The 18,701-nt window shown below is 38.9% G+C and overlaps 1 protein-coding gene across 1 annotated transcript in view; it reads right to left on the bottom strand.

Moving 5' to 3' along the window:
• Positions 1-4,981: 4,981 nt before the first annotated feature.
• The window catches only part of SNTB1 (syntrophin beta 1), a 240,935-nt gene continuing 227,215 nt past the window's right edge, over positions 4,982-18,701 (bottom strand). The window contains exons 5-7 of the mRNA XM_045561804.1: positions 16,266-16,462; positions 11,018-11,208; positions 4,982-8,218 (exon numbers count right to left, since the gene is read on the bottom strand). Of these exons, the coding sequence (XP_045417760.1) occupies positions 8,126-8,218; positions 11,018-11,208; positions 16,266-16,462 (481 nt within the window). The 3' untranslated portion in view covers positions 4,982-8,125. The remainder of the gene's footprint in view (positions 8,219-11,017; positions 11,209-16,265; positions 16,463-18,701) is intronic.

The following is an 18,701-nucleotide window of genomic DNA, read 5'->3' as shown; positions in this document are numbered from 1 at the left end:
TTCAGTAGGCAGGAAGCAGGATGAGAAAACTAATCAGTTGCAAACATGGGCTGCAATAAGTCCTCAGGTTATTGATGGCTTCTTGGAAACTGCGACTTTAAGTGAAACCACATATCACACCACATACACATAAGGTCATCCCTTCTCAGCTGGATTTCAGAATGACCATGACTTAGTGACTAGTCCCTTAATGAAAGAAAGTATCCGTTGCAGTATCCTGTTCCTGCCTCACCATTGTATATTGGGTGTATGGATGGCCATTAATTTTTTTTTTAAGGACACAACATTGTGGATTTTAAAAAGCCACATGCCGAGAGTCTCATACCTACTAGATAAAGATCACAAAATATTGGATGTTAGCCTGTATTGATTATTTTGCATGTGAAAGGAACGAAAATACTTGTGTCCAGAGGGTGGAATGTGATAGGTTAAATATGGCTACAATGTTTTGAGCTGTTCACATCAAGAGATGAAGTCTGTTTCCCTAGTCCTTGCTTCTGAGCTGGCAATGTGACTTTTTTTGACCAGTAGAATGTGGCATAAATGATGTGGTGTGAGCTGGAACCTAGGGCTTGAGGACCTTGGAGCTTCTGTTTTGCTCTTATAGAACTTTCCCCTCAATGTAAGGGAACTAGGCTAGCCTACTAGAAGATGAGAGACCACATGGAAGAGCTGAGGTGCCCTATCTGACAGCCAGCACCAGCTGCCAGACATGTGAGCGAGGCATCTGGGACCTTCCAGCCAAGTGGAATGCCCCGGCCAAATACAGCCACATGAATGAGACCAGGCAAAACCAGCAAGGAACTGCCCTGCCAGCCCACAGAATAATGAGAAATAATACATTGTTGTGTTCTAAGCCACTCGCTTGTGAGGTGACTTGTGCATACACATTAGATTCCATTCACATCCAAAAAGTGAGAGGCCAAGTGCAAGAAAGAAAGTTGCAAAAACTTTATTTATTAATGCCTTAGTTTGAAGACCATAGTAGAAGAAAAGAAGAAATAGCTTACATTTTGGACTAGATTTCCTTTTCTTGTGAGACTGAGAAAACTTATAAAGAAGTTCCTTCCCCTCTTATGCAAGTGAGAATTAGGAAACAGAGAAGCTACAGTTAATTAATGAGGTATTATTGAAGGTCTTTCCTGGACATTGCCTTTGAGTTCTTGGGAGATAATAGGCTTTATTCATTCAAAGAATTATAATGGAAAATTGCTGAAAATATCACTGGCTTTGTTTCGTGAGAAGAACAGCATTTTCTTTCAACATTCCCAGGCCCAAGCCAAGGCAGAGTCGCAGCCATCAGGCCAAGCGCGACAGCAGGAGGGGCCGCACCTCTGAGACTGGAGTCAGGCGTGCCTTTCCCTCACCGCGCTGCCAAAAGGCCCTGCGCGGTCTGATTGTGCATCAGTTCCCTTTCCTGCCTCTTGTCCCCGTAGGGCTTCCTTATTTTTCACCATCCCCCACCTCTCTCTGACTCCTCTTGCTGTGACACTCTCTGAACAATATTCCCTGTGTGGAGTTGTACACTCTTCCAAGAAAAGGCCTTACTTATGTCCAAGAAAAAAATGAATACAGAATAACACACCAAAACAGAGGTTCTTGCAGTTTTTCTGCTATCATTCAAATATGATTCCATACCCTCCTTGGACATGGTTTAGTCATTTTAACGAGGTATTAGACTTGCTTCCCCTAGTGAAATCAAATTTAGTGTAATTTAGAGGACCATCAGTGACATGATAATTGATTTCTGGTCACATATTCAAATAGTTCTATTATTCAAGATTTTATAGGCAGGTTAAAAAGATTATTCACCATATCAGAACATTACCCATAAAAAAGAACCTTTTTTAGAAAGAGAATTTTGAAATGCACATTTAAGAAGTTCATGTAATATAGAAGGGTATTAAGGTCATACCCATCATCCCTGGTCCCATTTCCCAGCAGTAACTGATAATAAGAGGGCTTTTAAAATTTGTTTAATGTATCCTTCCAGACATGTTTATACACATACAAGCATATTATATACGTCCATTGTTTCTCAACTAATCAGACCCAAACGTCCCTTCTATATAAGAAGTACTTTTATTGTCTCCTTTGCTGCCATGAGGTAAAATTAATACTGGTCTTAACGCTATGTTCCCTAGAAAACAAAACCTGAGGCAAGGATTTGTGCTGATGCTTTATTGGGGAGGGCCCATGTCAGGGCACTGAGAACAATGAAAAAAAGGGGTGGGGGGAGGCAGGGAACGCAGGAAAGGACAGCAAGGAGTACATGAGCGCTTCCGGAAGCCCGAGAGACCCAGCCAGCCACTCAGCAGGTGTGTTCCCAAGCACACGGGGACATCTATCTGATAGAGGGTGTATGGAGAAACCATGCCTCAGACAAGTATGTAAGAAGGAGCAGGAAGAGTATTATTTATCTGCTTGGTGCCTCCCTATTATAATATTAACTCCCGTCTGGCCCCACAAAGACTGAAGTCCCCTGCACTTCTGCGTTGCTCGTGGTATCACCTTTAGCAGCTGCTCAGGAAGGCAGTTCCTGTGACCTGCAGTGTGGCTTTTCATCCAAGTCTGGAATTGATGACAGAACCCGGAAATTTAAATATGCATCTTCTTAGCCAGGCTGCCTGGCAGCAGCCTAGGGCAGAAGCAAGGGAGGCAGCCTTTCTAGGCAAGCAATTGGTCAGTTCTAAATGGCAGAAACACTTAGGTCAGGCAGAGCCAGCTGTGGTGGTGCCTTCGGTTGAGAAAGCAGCTGCAAGTTCAGGAGACAAGATGAAGGCATTGAAGGAATCTGAGGAGATACATAGGAGGTGTCCAATATAGTAATATAACTTGCATATACTTGGGACTTTTAATAATTGATATCTCCTAACTGTAAGTTAAAAAAAAATTTAAAAAGGAAAGTAATGATAATAAAATATACGCATTTCAATATGGAGATGCTAGGGTACAACTACACCTAAAGACAAAATGAAATGGTCAAATGTTTGACTTTTTCCCAGATTCACCATGAAGGAAGGGCCCCTAAGTCAGGTGTTTTGTTTTGGTAACTCACATACAGACCTGCTGCTGCTGACTTGTTTTTATAAACTATTAAGAACTTTTTGTAATACCCTCAGCAAAACAAACACACAACCTTTGTTCCATATACATGGTAGTTGCAGTCTAGAAAATTCAGAATATATTGAATCAGTCAAATGTTTTCATATATAAAATATAGTCAAGGTCTAGGCTCAGATAATTATAAACAGGTTTTTCACCTATATGAATAAAAAATTGTGTGGGACATGGTTCCATTGGATGTAGGGCTGTCATCAGCAGGATATCTACCAACTCTGGCTCTTGTTCATTAAATACCAATAGTGGGCTCCTCCCCCAATCATGGTGACAACCAAATAGCACTATACCGATTTCCAAAATGCCCCCACAGGGTGTGGGGAGGGGGCAGTGCCATTTCTTGAGAACCTATTTAACAAAAACAAAAAGAAGAAAACCCAGGAGATATGCATCTTGCAGATCTTACACTTGGAGATTTTGTCCATATTAGCACTTACAGATCAACTGCTCTTTATAATAGTTGCACAACATTCAAACATTTCTATGTGTCAGGATGTCTTTAGCAATTGATAGTCTTATTGACTTTTTCAGCTTCTTGTTACAAACTATGTTGCAAAGATGATCCTTATACATTAGCCTTTGTGCACTTGTGCAATTATATCTCTAAAATACATTACCATAAGCCAAATGGTACATGTACTTTTAAATTTTTATGAATATGGACAAATTGCCCTCCAAATTATTGTCAGATATGCTCCTACTGATGGTTGTATAAATGCCATTTTCCCATCACCTCCCACCACTAGGTATTACAGAAGGTTTTAATCTTGGTCAATTGGTTCTTTAAAGGTGAAAATGAAGAATCTTAAATGTCCTATTTAAAGCCATTTTCAGATCATTTTACATTACTAAGTAGCTCCCAGCCTTAACTTATCTTTTTATATAGGATATTCATGTGGAACAGAAATTGGACGTTCGGTGTTTTCTAGGGTTGAACCAGAGTCATGACAAAAGTTAGACAGATAGAAGTTTTGGCTCTAAGAATGTAGAAACTTTTAAACAAATCTAGCCATCAGCAATGGAATGGCCTGCCTGGAGAGGTCCCTCTTCATAGCTGGAGATTTTCAATGTCAGGCTGGATGAACAACTTCAAGTGATGTTCTAGAAGAGATTCCTGAGTTTAGTGGAATATTATACAAAACCAGTATTCTAAAGATGTAGTACCTGGGCCACGGTGTGTGTGGGGGATGACTTTAGGTGGTACAAACTTTAAAAAATTTTATTTCATTTTTATACGTATAAACTATGTTGCACTATTACTAGCAAATCGTATACCCTAATATACTTAGGTACTTCTGCTGAAATCATAAATAAAGCATAGCAAAAATGAGCTTGATGACCTTCAAAACTGAGATTCCACAGTTGAAAATTTAATCTCAGTAATACTAAAGTTTCAACTAGTAAAAAGACTTCAAAACCCTACCTGTTACATTTATTATGAGCAATGTAAACACAAACCAAATTCTAGTACCACAGAGAATTCAAGTATTTGGAGCTTAATGTACAGGTCAAATCCCATGAAAACTTAAGTTAAAAATGAGAGCCCTAAGCCCTAGGTGAAGACCCATCCAGAAACTATATTTAATAATTTGAGAACAATGCTAATATTTTAGTGAATTTTTTTAAAGTTTAAAGTTTGGTGCAATGAGAACAAACATGAATATTTTAAATGAATTCAAGAAAAAAAAGTGCACACACAAAAATGTTGCTGGTGGCATCCCATTTACCCGTCAACACTTCCAAGCCCACCCCTGGTGAAAGAGAATAGCAATACTTGTCTTCACACTCCTGTGGGGCTCTCATGAAACCACCGTCCGGTCCACCATATTATATATGTAGAATATAATATAAGCTTCTGCACTGGAAATCACAGGTGAATATTTATTTAATTCATATGTAATTTTTACATGATATTCATGGTGCTATAAACATAGGCACATTTTTAAAAACCTCAAGGTACATCCAAAAATTATCCCCTTATCCCAGCCTACTCCAGTCCCCTCAAGATGGAATATCTTTTATTTGTAAAACAGGGGCCAGAAACCCTGCCCATTAATTTTAGGAGAATCCTTGTAACCATTAAGACCACTCTTTTCTTGCTTTAACCAAGCAAGGTCAACAAGCTTTTGGACAAAGGGGCATGTGTTTTCAGGATTTCAGTTCTATCAACTGATAGAATTCATTAAATGCCTCTGCCTGGGTAGTTTGTAATAGGTTTATAGTTTTGTTTCCCCTACTTAGTTCAAGTCAGAGAAAAATTGATATCTACATCCCTATTGGCCTTAAGAGATGGCCTCCTAATCCCTAAGAAATGGTTTAAAAAGTTGTCACCATACCAAAGGACTCACTTAACCACATCCACTGACAAATAGGCAGCTTCCCATAAAGTACAGATCAAAACATTGTTCACTTGTCTTGGTTTTCACTTAGGGACAAACACTGTAGATTTAGTAATTCATGGGATTGAGCACAGAGCTCAATGGACAAAAACAAATGCCCCCAAATGACTCAGTTGACTCACTGACTATACTCAGGCATGATCCAGACTTGCAAGTTTGTGTCATACACCCTAACACACATCAAGACAAGATTCAAATTTATAGTATAAAGCCACTGTAACTTGTTGAATTCAAAATGAGAAAAAAAAATGAGTATTTGAAATGGATTCATCAGAGCCACTCTATTATGACATACTTCTAACCTGGAGGGAAAAAAAAGATTCATATACACAATTCTCTTAGTAAAATTTACTATTTCTTGCTAATAACACATTTTAATTTACTTCAGAAAAGGCATTAATTTTATTCAAATATATTTTTCCTGAAATATAAATATTTAAATTAAATTTTTATAAATGTAGAGAATGTAGTTTCTATTGACCCCCCACACAAATATTAATCAGTCCAAAACTTAAGTGATGAAGAAATATTTGTAATTATGATCATTTTAATTTGTCTATAAATATATAATAGGATTTTTGCAACTTATTTATGAGTAGTTGACTCATACTTCATGTAGTACCGAGCACCTTAGATTACATATTGTTGAATTAAACTATTAGCATTAATATATGTATTTAACATGTTATTTACAATACACAAGTATAATTCTTTTGTATAACAACATTCCAGTGATTTTTGAAAATATATAGTGAAAGAGTGCAATATAATTTACAAATGCATCAAAGCTTTCCTACAGTATTCAAGCTGGGACTTTACTCTTCAGCGTTTTATAATAGGAAACAAACAAACCAAAATCAATATCCTAAAGCTGTGTTTTCTAAGGCATTTGCTTAAAAAGCACTAGCTTTACAAGATGTTCCATTAGAAAGGAGTTCTGTAGGTAAGGGTGAGGAATGGCTCACCAGGTTAAAGTCTTTGAGGAGGCTGGCAATCATAAAATCTGTTTAACATTTTTTAAACTTAGTATTAAACAAAGTTTGTTACCAACCCCCTATCCCCACCTTCCAAAACACCACGCCATCAATGTCTCATGGAACTAGTGTCATATGATTCATACTTTGGGGAAATGCTGATTTAAAATAAAACTTTGCAACTCAGTAAACACTATGTCTGAGTGAGCAAAGTCATGTTCCTTTAAAACAGTTTCACTTTTTAAAGCTCTTTGCATGGGTATTTGCTAAAAATAAGATTCTTAAAAAAATACACAGGTCTAACACAGAAAGTTTGTCTATGTAAACTACAGAGGAAAAAGTAAGTGCTAGAAATGCTTACAGAAATTCTAGAGCTAATTTTCAAGTTTCGACAAAAGTGACTGCAAATAATAGGTGTTATTTTTAGTGAATTAGTTTTGAAAGATAAAAGTAGAAGCATTAAATCAGCAATGGGCTATATGCAGTCTGAAAATATTCTTGTAGAAAAATATCAAGTCATTATATTATTTCCCTGGAATTTTGAGAGAGCTGCAGATATTATAAGCAGATTTGATTAAAATACTGGGCCTATATGTAAAACCCAGCATTATCCAGAATTAAACTAGGCTGCTCTATTACTTGCGTGAAAATGCATGCATACAAGCACAGGCAGAAACAAGGGTCAATAAACTGCTCAGGATTGCTACTTAAAACCATGAAATAGGGATAATTAGTTAACCCTAAACATGTGAGTTTTATATATATGAATCAGATGACAATCTTTTCTAAAAAAAAATACCCATAATTTGCTCTCTGTAAATAAAGCTATCAATCTTGGCTATAAGACAGCAGACCTTGACGTGAGTGCAGTCCCAGAATCAATCATCTTTTGTGGATACAACTCCTTAGCAAAACTTATCAATTTAAATATTCAACTTTGGCTCAGATTCCACTAGCTTACAGCTCAGACCAGTCAGTATCTGATGCTTTATTTAATTCCTGCTCAGCATATGCTAATGAGAATACTTGGGAATCATTCTACACCATTGAAAGATAATTCGTTTAAAAAAAAAGTAACAACTACTTCATACTTAAAGGAAAGGTTGGTTTCTATTTGAAGTATTTTTCTTTTCCTACCAGTGAAAGTTAACTCAACTAGAATCAGAAAATAAACCACAATGAAACAAGAGATCATTGTTACTGGGGGTAGGAGGCTGGGGAAAGAGGTGACAATGTCCATTTCTCATCTATTCAGCCCTTGCTTACCTGGGTGAGCCAGTTCCCTGGAAACTGGTATGATTAAGATCTGCACATGCTGTTCTAATGGTCATGTCCTTGGTTGTCATTATTTAAAAGCTATGCTGTGTATTTCCAATCGCCCTCACCTCTTTAACCTTGTACTGTTCTAAAAATCCTTATTCTGATATTCCTCAGGGTGCTTTCTTAGGATACCCCCCTTGTAGTTGCTGAAACGGACAGAGAAGTCTGGGACAGTTACACATAACTCCTGAGATCTAAAGCTGACTGTCGCATGCTACATCTGGCACGCTGCTCACTATAGATGGTGTCCGACGTCACATACTCTGGTGGCATTGCAGCCCTCCTTTTCTCAAAGGCAAGTCGCCCCTCTCTTCAGGCCACCAAGCCCAGTCTTGTAATCTTAGCTGACAGGAAGGAATGAATGATGAAAACAATTGGCTTGGGGCAGGAATGAAGGTCCAGTTGCTGAAATTAAAAAAAAAAAGTACATGAGAGTTTAAATTAATGCTTGATGCAGAACAGTGATTTACACATCAAATGAATCTATACACACTTCTTTTTTTTAAGTGTTAACTGGAGCAATTATGTTTGAAAATCGTTGCCCCTCAGTGAGATAAAAGAATAACTCTTTTAATTTATTCCTTACATCTTATATATCTTTTTCCAAAATAGGTTCTATGAAATGTAGATATGCCAACACCATAAACATTGATGTTGCCCTTCTTGACTGTCTACCTAAACCATTTATTTTTGGTGCCACAAGAGTGATATTTATTGATGTTGGGTTTGGCACAGCATGAAGCAGTACTAAATTTCATATCTGAAGATTAGGTTTGAGTCCTGGCTCTGACACTTTTTAGATGTTAAGATCTTGGACCAGTGACTTAAAATTCTTCTCGGTCCTACCGACTCACAGACTAGAGTATTAAGAGAGATAGTGTATGTGAAAATTCCCTGTATGCTGTTAAATACTGAACCCACGCTAAGCACTTGTGTCTTTATTGTCCTCTGCTCCTGAATCATTGGAAGCACATATGTCACATCTCGGGGAAGGCCCTTCCTAAAGTCCTATCTTTCTCCGCGTGTTCCTACAGAACCTAGCACACAGGGCAGAAGAGGCCTAAAACTCAAAAGCTGAATTTTATCACCTGACCTAATTTAGGAAAATGGGGGGCATTGTCCTCGATTCTCTTCTGCTCTCCCCAATTTTGTTCTGATGACACTGTTGGGAAATAAGAACAACCTGAGCATATAATGTCTACCAAAGTTAAGGTTGTTCTCATTATAAACCAGGTACTGTGCTAAATATTTTCTGCACACTATCTTCTTTAGTTCTCTCGTGCAAAATCCCTATGAGGTAGCGATTACTATTATCTACACTTTTTATATGGGGAAACTAGGATTTGGAGAAATTATAAAACTTTCTGAAACCGTAGATCTTACAGTAAACAGAAAGTAGGGATTCAAACACAAGTCTGATGCCAGAGCCAGGGCTTAACCACAACATTCTATATCACCAGCACAGAAGGAACATCAAAGATGACCTACTTCAGTCCCTGTATTTTATGGATGGGGAGACTCAGATCCAGAGAAATAAAAGGACTTTCCTGAGACAGTTGGTGAGTTAGTTGCAAACTCGGAAAGAGAACCCAGGGCTTGACTCCCAGTTTATTGTGTCCTATGGCTCATCTCTGCTCCCTTCCCCACATAGGAAAGGCCTTGCCCACCTCCTGGGGTTACTTAACCAGACACTGAGTGGCTGTGTCTGAATTTGAGCTTGTCAACTAAATGTATTAGCAGTAAAAAAATCAGTTCATCCTAAATCTTCGAAGTCAGGCCATAATTATAGGCAGAAAGGCTGAAATTTAGACCTAAGTGATTTTCCTCACAGGCAAAAATAGCCTTGAATTTTAAAGCCAAGGATAAAGCGGGAGACTGATTCTTGTTCTTTTCCACTTTGCTAGAGAGTAGTCACCTTTAGGAAAACGTACACAGTTGTGTGATTGATAGAGCTGCAACCAAACTAGAAGTATTCTTAGTAAAATGGACTTTCACATCCCTGCTTTATTTCCAAACAGGTGCTTCAGCTTGAATTTATTGATTGAAACATAAAAATAAACAAACAAAAATTCAATAAAATTCTGTAGGTTCATTTTAAAAGTTAGAAAAACGGCTGGCTGGAAATAGTTCTCAGAAAAGGAATGCACATCAAATGTCAGCCCCAGGGGATGGTCTTCATCAGGACCGCCTGCAGTATTCATCATAAGCCATCTGGTACTGTGTTGAGGCAGGAAGCACGGCATCATCTAGAACAGTGGAACTGCAATTTTGAGATAAAAGATTCGTACACTGTTAAGTGTGTTCCTGGCTTCTTCCTATCTGAAAGTCAACAAATAATTGTTGACTAACCCACTGGCTTGGGAGGACCTAAACAGAGACGAGTTATCATAAAATCCAGGTCTTTTTTGAAGTTGTAGACTCGACAGCTTAAATGAGATGCTATGTCTTCCTGAGAAGTGCCAAGAATGACACTTGCAAGAGAGCGTAAGAATGTGCAATTCTCACCCTCCTGTGGAACTGAAGTGTTAATAATACACTTCATTATGGCAGGCAGCAGTGATCACAGGAAATCAGGAATTTAAACACATGGACTGCATTGAGATGAGAAGTATAAATGTTACCTTAACTGATACTTTTGCTAATTTGATTTGATATTATTTGACATTAGCCCCACATTTCTGTGCCCTTGTCTGGCCCTCTCCCCACTCAGGTGGAGTTAACCAGGTTCTCTTTGTTTTTCTGCTGCTCCCTCTACTCTGCCTGTCATCTAGCCCCTCCTGTCTCTTTGCTTTCTGTCCTCTCTGCTCCTCAGAGACCTCCCTGATGGGAGGGACTGTGTATTTTACCTCCCTGTGTCCCTGACACTTAGCACAATGCTGAGGTTATATTAAATGCTTGATAACTTTTTAAAAATGCATGGTACATTTTTTAAGCTGGTGAGCCTCTATTTGGTAAGAATTTAATGCTAACTTTGTAAAGGATTCTTTCCTTTGATTCAAATATTTATGTAGCCTTCTAATAGAAAACGAGACCAAAGGAAAGAACTTTGAAATAATTGAATCCAATCACTGTTTTTCAAGGATCAAATAAAACACGGGCTTGCGAGTACTTTGTTAACAGTCAAATGCTGAATAAACATAAGGCAGCATTATGTTGAGTAATGAAAGAGATGAAATCACACCATCTAAAGAAAAGTGCACTTACGATCTCTCCATCTTTGCCTCCAAAATCTAAATACAGCATTCTGATTCCATCATCTGAAGACATTTTGAGCTTTTCATAAGGGGACTGTAGGATTGTCTTGGGAAAGGCACCCTCCTGTGGTTCAGTGGTAATAGAAAATCCATTCTCGTAATGTATGGTCAGACGGCACTCCTGGTTTTTATAGGTGCAAGCTGAGGGAGAAAGACAGAGAGGGGAGAGGGACAAGTAAGAACCATGGAAATCAATCCATGTTCCCAGTTACTTCATACTTCAAGTCTCCTCAGGCCCAGGGACCAACCACAAATTTCTTACTAAAGCAAAAAAAATGGCAATTTGTCATGAAAATATTCTCCTTGGATTGATTTTGATATTGTCATTTCACTAGCCCCATAGAACCAAGGGAAATGAACTGAAAGAAATTCCTTTTGCCGTGATCTACTGAATGTTTTCTGGACTCTAGCCCTTATCTGGCCATCTGACAGCACCTAGGTCTACAGGAGCACTTGCCTTCCGATGGCCAGATGGGCCTTGCCTCAAGCCAGACCAAAAAGACATTTGATTCAAATAAATAAAGCCTCCTCTGAATCACTATCTCACACACACACACACACACACACACACACACATCATGTCTACCACATGATGAAAGAAGCCAGCATACCACCATTACGTTACCAAAGTTAACAAGTGTTAACATACTTAAAAAGTCAGGAGTGAGTAGTTTAAAAATAATCTAATTTTTAACTTTAAAAAGTCTAACAAAGGTCTTTTTAGAAATTGAAAGGGGTGCTCTTTTAATTTTCCTGATGATCTGGGCTCCTGGCAAAGCCTCTGTTGCAGACACATCTCAGATGTAGAATCTTCCACAAAGAATGCTGTTTCCTCCCCCTGGCCCAGTGTGGCATCCGGGAACCTCAGGGGTGGTACTCACATGGTGTCCTCTGATCCAGAGGAACAAAACAAAAACCTCTCGAGCAGGTCAGGTGCCAGCTTTTATCTGCGGTTCTCACTGTGTTTAGGAAAAGACTGGTTCTTCAAGCTTATGGGCTGGGTGGGGGAACCGCCACCAGCATCCCTGTCCCTATTTAGGAACACTGGTGAATGTTTAAAACTCTTGATCAAAGAGTTCTGAAAAAAGGTTATTAAGTATCAGATTGGATTTTTTCTTGCCTCACAAAACACTACGTTTCAGACCCTGGCAACTAAGTCAGCTCAGGTTTTATCTACATCTAAGAGATCTTTAGCGAAACCAGGACATTGTCTTTGGTGGGAGTAGGGGTTAGGATAAGAGAGGGCATTATTGACTGAGAACTTGCTCTATACCATCACCAGCTCTGCTCGGCTTTACAAACTCTAAACTTTTGAATCAGGAACTTAGTCCAATATTTGAGTTGAAAAAAGCAAAGCTCAGAGAGGTGAACATGTCATTACTCGGGTCGTTCAGCTTTCAAAATTGAAGCTCTTTTCACTCTGTCCCTTGCATCTTCCTCATGCTCCGGCACTCAAGATGTGATGGGATGTGGGGAGGGGGCTTGGCACGGAGTCTCTCAGCTTTCCTCCTTCATGAACAATGAGGTCAGGGTGGAGGAGAAATAAGGATCTCTACTGCTCACAGAATGAGGTGGCTTTTTATTGAAGCTCTGATTAAAACATATGCTCCTTCCCCTGACTTAGAACAGACACACTTCAGCTTGTAACTAGGGCCGATCTTTCCCAAAAGTGTGCTCTCTACTAGGTCTGTGCGTCTTTCTGGGTGGAGTCCCTGGAGCCTGCCCTCTGCCCCTTCCTCCCATTCAAGGATGACCAAGGACAGTGGCAGAGAGGTAGATGGCTCCCCATCTTAACTCCTTTTTTTTGATAATCTTCACTTCTACCACCTGCAAAATATGTGCATCATAACCATGTTGTTTTCTTCCCACCTCTTTAGAATTTAGAATATCCGATGGCTTGGCTTTAAAGCTATGCCATCAGATATTCCAAATTAACTGACTGTGATTGCTTTTCATTCCAGTTGTCCTCAAATGGTATTTGTGGTTCCATATAATGGAACCAGTTATCTGAAGATATTCTCAACCTATACAGGATAAATTAGACACATTATCAAGTTAATTGAAACTCTGATTAAAACCTAAGCCCCTTTCCCTAACTCTCTGCAGGCATCTTTCAATTTGTAACTGGGCTGTACCTTTGGTGATTTCCATAATTTCTTCTCTACCAACACCCAGCTAGCTCAGTTCACAAAATTCTTTGCTATCCTTCTTCAGCTAGTCTATCAACAGCCTCATCGTCTTCCTGTCAGAGCAGAGGTCAACTTATTGAGAGAGAAGGATTTTACAAAATTTATGGAATGTAAACTAAGCCAAACCCTTTTGAGCATCTTCATTATTTCCTAGAACACTACCAAAACTGTTGCATGGAGTCTCAACTTCTCTGGTATTATTACACAGATAACTGTATTAAATTTGGCATACAGGTGGCTTAGGCCATTTCCAACTCTCAAGTTCAAAACTCCAGTTTTTCTTGCCATACAGACTAAGTATCAAAAATAAAAGTAACCTAAACATTTGTACCCCCATAATATGCTGAAATAAAAAAGAAAAAAGAAATGTAAAAGAAATAAATAAAAGCTTCAGGAACACCCTAAAAGGTTTTCAACAATGATGGGAAAAACATTAGGGCGCAAGAATTAGTTTCAAGATAATTACCAAAGGGCACTGATTATCTTGGCTATGCTGTGGCAGAAAATTTACAAAACATCTGATTTTTTTATGTTTGCATGAGTAGAGGGAATTTGGAGAAACCCTACTACATGTTAATATATGTCACATCTTTTAGAACACACCTGGGTGTCTGAGGAAGTTGCATCCTAGTGTTGTACTATGCAACGAGTGGTCCACGGGCCAGAAGCATCAGAACCACCTGGAATCTTGTCAGCTGCAAATTCTCAGTCCTCACCATAGAACTGCTGAATCTGAATCTTTGGGGGTGGGGGTAGGGGTTTGCAATTTGAGGCTTTTGAAGGTAAAAAAAAAAAAAAATTGTTGTCATTGTTTTTGATGTAGCTAAAGTTTGGAAGCACTGTTCCTAAGATGTCTTGCGGGAAATTCTGTTTCTCTAGAGAAGAGCTGTACAATAGGACTTTCGGCCATGATCAAAATGTTCTAGATTTGCACTGTTCACCCTAGCAGCCATTAGACACACGCAGCTATTGAGCACTTGAAATGTGGCTAGTGAGACTGAGGAACTTATTAAATTTTAATTAATGTAAATAGACACATGATCAGAGGCTAGCATACTGGACAGCACAGGTCTGGAAATAATAATTATAAGAATAACAATTAATAATAGTACTTATTGACAACAACCCTAGGAATAGGTACTATACTATTGCTCCTGTTACACCTGTGAGATAGGTACTATCACCTTCCCCTTTTTACAGATGAAGAAACTAAGAGATTAAGTAAGTGATTAAGGAAGAAGCAGAACTGGAATTAGAACCCACGCCCACGTGACTCTAAAGCCCCCACTATAGTCAAGGTTATGTGACTATAACCTTGTACTACTTCCTCAGAGACCGAGAGAAATGAAAGAACAGGCAAGACAGCATAATAGGACAAGGTGAACAGTGAATATTATAAGAAGCAACATGAAGAAAGTCAAAGTTAGGTTTACTGGAAAGCTGTTGTTGAGGGCACTAGCTACTGTATCACATGACACCCTCTTTATCAGTGTCCACAGGAGACCTGGGAGAGGTGGTCTTAGATCTCAGAACAGAAATAATTGGTCTCAGATCTCAGGCTCAGGAACAATAGCATTATATTATAGATACTGTTAACTGCATATTGAGCTGACTGATGGAAAACACTGGGTTAAATTCGGAGTCCACCTTAGCAACTACACAAGATTTTATGGCACGCATTTAGTTATTAATGTTACCTTAGGTTTTATATTACTTTTCCTGTCTTTTATTTTACCATTGTCCAATTAAAAATTTTAAATTATCTGTATCTCTTGATATATATTTTATATGTGTGTACTGATGTCTATCTATCGATCTATTTTGGAGAGTAGCATGACAATTATTTATCACAACAGACTGAACAGAATTGCTGTTTGTTGGATCACTGGCATAACAGTGGGAAGTTTCGTGTGTCTATAGATACTCTAGTGGACAAAGAATGGACTTCAGAGTGACACAACTGAGAATTAAAGTAAGTTCTGCCATTTATTAGTTGTGTGACCTTGGGCAAGTTACCTTTCTTAAGTTACTTCACCTTTCTTAAGAATTTGCTTCCTGATTTGTCAGGTTAACAAGGGAATCGTAAGGATTAGATGAGATAGGCAACATATTGTGACTCGGACACGTGCACTTGTATACATGCACACACGCACCTGAATCAGAAGTTCTACAAAACAATAAAACGACCTTTACACCAATTTCTCTATTCCATTTTATTGCATTTTAAAAATGTTGGGCTTGCCTCAATTAATTGATTTCAGGACCCACAAAAGGGTTGTTTTTCACAGTATGAACAACACCAAGAGACATTACATAAAATGGCCGGCATACAGCAGGTGCTCAACACATAGTGTAGTATAGAAGGGCTCTTCCTTCTACACACATCTCCCATTGCTACTACCAGCTTGTCCTTTCTGAAAGCTCCATGTGAACATGTCCTGGGCTCGTTCCATGCTCCTTCCATCCTGCCTCTGCCCCTCCGTTCACACCAGGGGCCAGGGTCAAGGGTCACTCTTTGCAGAGCTTTCCACTTAGCCCCACTTACCCCCACCTAGATACTTTGGTTCCTGCTCTTTTTCACAGCCTGGGTCTCCAGTCTTCTGATCAATTCTGTGAGCTGCCTCATATATTTCCAATAATTTTATTTTGTGATAAATTACTCAATCAGTTTCTGTTGTTTGTAATCAAAAACTCTAGTAGTTCACACCTCAAAATTCATTTCTCCAGGAAGCCACCCAGGGGTTAAAGGTAAGAAAATGATAATTGAATATTCAAGTTATCAACTTTTCTTGAAGGAAGATTAGGTAAGGTTTTTCATAATCAAAACCTTAGGTTCCATTTTAGTAGGGCACACACCACCTTAATGTAGAAGAATTTAAATTTAGCTCTGGAATTTTAAGTACCCCAAGAGGCCAGTAATGAAAACTAACTTTGAGGCTGGGGTGGAATAGAGGTTATGTCCTCCCCATAATAGTGTGTCATTGGTGGCCCACTGCCAGCAGTACTCACCGGTGGTGATTTCGGTAATGAGTTCAGCAGCATTGTGGCAGCCCTGAACTACGCTCCTTGTCCAATGGGAGAGGTCCCTGCTGGTCTCTGCCCTGAAGAGATGTGTTTCAATCCCTTGCCTGGTACCAGTTCGTGTTGCAAAGGACAGATCCACACCAGCCTGGGGTGAACCCTTTCCTGGACCTGAATGGACCAGCCTAGAGAGAGAGAGACAGAAAGACAGAGATTTCAGCAAAATGGAAACTAGTTTATCCACCTGGCATATCACCTTGTAAAAGCCCCAAATTGGTGATTTGCTCTCATTTTTTTCTGATCTGGAATCAAAGGGGTCCACTAAACCCTTCTCTTTGTCAGGGTTTCCTGCCTTTCCTGCCATCCCCTCTCCAATGGTAGTGTGAGGTTGAAACAGCACAAGAGCTGTGCCTCTGGATGAATATGCAAAGGACTTGAACAATATGACCTTAATGTGTGCAAATTAAACTCTACTCACTCAGCCAAAAAGAAAAAGAAATAAAGACATGCGAGAGAGAAAAATAATTTTAATACTGTGTGAAATTCTCTCCACCATTCCATTCCTAAGCATATATATGTCCCAGCCTGAGCGTGAGATGGGCACGTGAAATCTATTGTTTCTGGGGCACTTAGTGCCCCTGTGTCTCTTGTAGTTTGGAGCATCCGGCTGCACTGAATGTACTTCCGGGTGTGCATTTTTTTATGCACAGAACCCCCAAATGCAAGCAACTTGGAACTCAATTGAAGAAACAGCAATAGGTGTTTCTGATCAAGCTCAAGAGAGAAGTGGCAAAGCAGGACTTCTTGAGAAATGGTAGAGAATTGCACTTTTTGAGACATTTAAGAAATTTTCAAGAGAAATATTTACCATGGAAGCTTTTCACATTGACTTCAGAACCTACGCTCAACATAAAATGTGACTTCCACGATAAATATTTTCTGAACAGCCAGACTTAAACGGTGAAGAATCAAAGTGCTCTGAGCGCTACCTTCTGAGCAGGTGCTGGGTGCTACTTCTCACTGTTTTATTTTATTTTTATTTTATTATTTTATTTTATTATTTTTTTGAAACACTTGGATCTCTCATGCTCTCTCTTACTCTTTCATATCTCAACCTCCTTTAAGGAGAGACTCTCATAGTAGCCATTTGCAGCATAGCGTAAGTATAGTTTAGTAAATGTTAATTCTCTCCAGGGATCCGCATTTTCAGCCTTATCTTTTAATACAGGAAGCAACACTTCCCCATTTGCTAGAGAAATGCCATGTGTCTAACCACACAAAGGATGGGAGAGTTATTTTCTTAGGCAAAGGGCTTGTTAGCTCTAGGTTAAAAATTGCACAAAAGAAATCCAAAAGCTTATTTTCTCTTGTAAACCTAAATAGTGTAGACAAAATTATCAGCGGAATAAAGCATAGTATAGCCTGTTGAATTTCTAGCAACAAGTTTGTATAAATAACTCCAAGGAACTTTCTTTTACTACAAAGTTAGAATTAGGAGAGAGGGGCAGCTTGTAACGCCAACTCAAAGAAAACATTAGTTGAAAAGCCTTTGGTTGGGAGATTCATTATAGATATGGCAGTCCTGTATGAGTCTCATCCAAAGGAGATCCTAGAACAGTGTGAGGGGAAATGGCTGCTGATATGGGAGCCCAAACACTGGGATTTAACAAGTAGAGATGGAGTCCAATTCGTTTGGAGGGAGAAGGGCGTTTTGTAATGAGCAGTGAGTAAGAGTGACTGAGAAGCTGCTAGAGGATTCAAAATTGAGTGAGGCTAAAAAAATAAAATAAAAAACATTTCTCTAAAACCTAATATAGGTTTTAAAGGGATTAAGGGTCAGGCAAAAATGCATTAAGAAGAGGTATTGATAGGAAGTAAGAATGTATACACTGTCTTCTTAGTTACTCAAAAGTGTTTTTATACTTAAAGGTGTTTAAGTTTTAGCTGCTTTAAGAAGTCTATACAGCTCTTCCTTTTGAAAATCTTAAAATCTGTATGAGTTGGGCACAGCTGGCAGGTTGCACACTAAACTGAAAAGGTTTGCGAGGCATAAGAAAGCTACATTAGAACCCCATTCTATCTGCCATTTGTTAAATTTTTCACTGCCTGGTAAGGTAGTGTTGCGAAGATTAAATAATCTATGTACTGTACCTAGCACAGAAACTAGCATATGGTTTGTACTCAATGGGTATTACTTCCATTCTCTACCCCTACACTTAGTTTTCTTATTTTAAAAATATAATTCTTACACCATAAAATTAGGATTAAATACAATAAAATATAGAGCATTTAGTTCAGTATTTAGTACATCAGAGTCAGCATGCAGTACAAATTGGCCTTTTTCTCACTTTCCATCCCCTAAAGGTCCATCCAGAGCATATCAACTCTGTCGTAACCCACGGCCAGCATAAATATATTGCAGTG

This window comes from Lemur catta, chromosome 9 (genome assembly GCF_020740605.2).
Source record: "Lemur catta isolate mLemCat1 chromosome 9, mLemCat1.pri, whole genome shotgun sequence".
In the NCBI taxonomy this organism is placed as follows: Eukaryota; Metazoa; Chordata; class Mammalia; order Primates; family Lemuridae; genus Lemur; species Lemur catta.
Note: the sequence above shows the minus strand (reverse complement) of the source record. Positions and strands in the feature narration are given on the sequence as shown.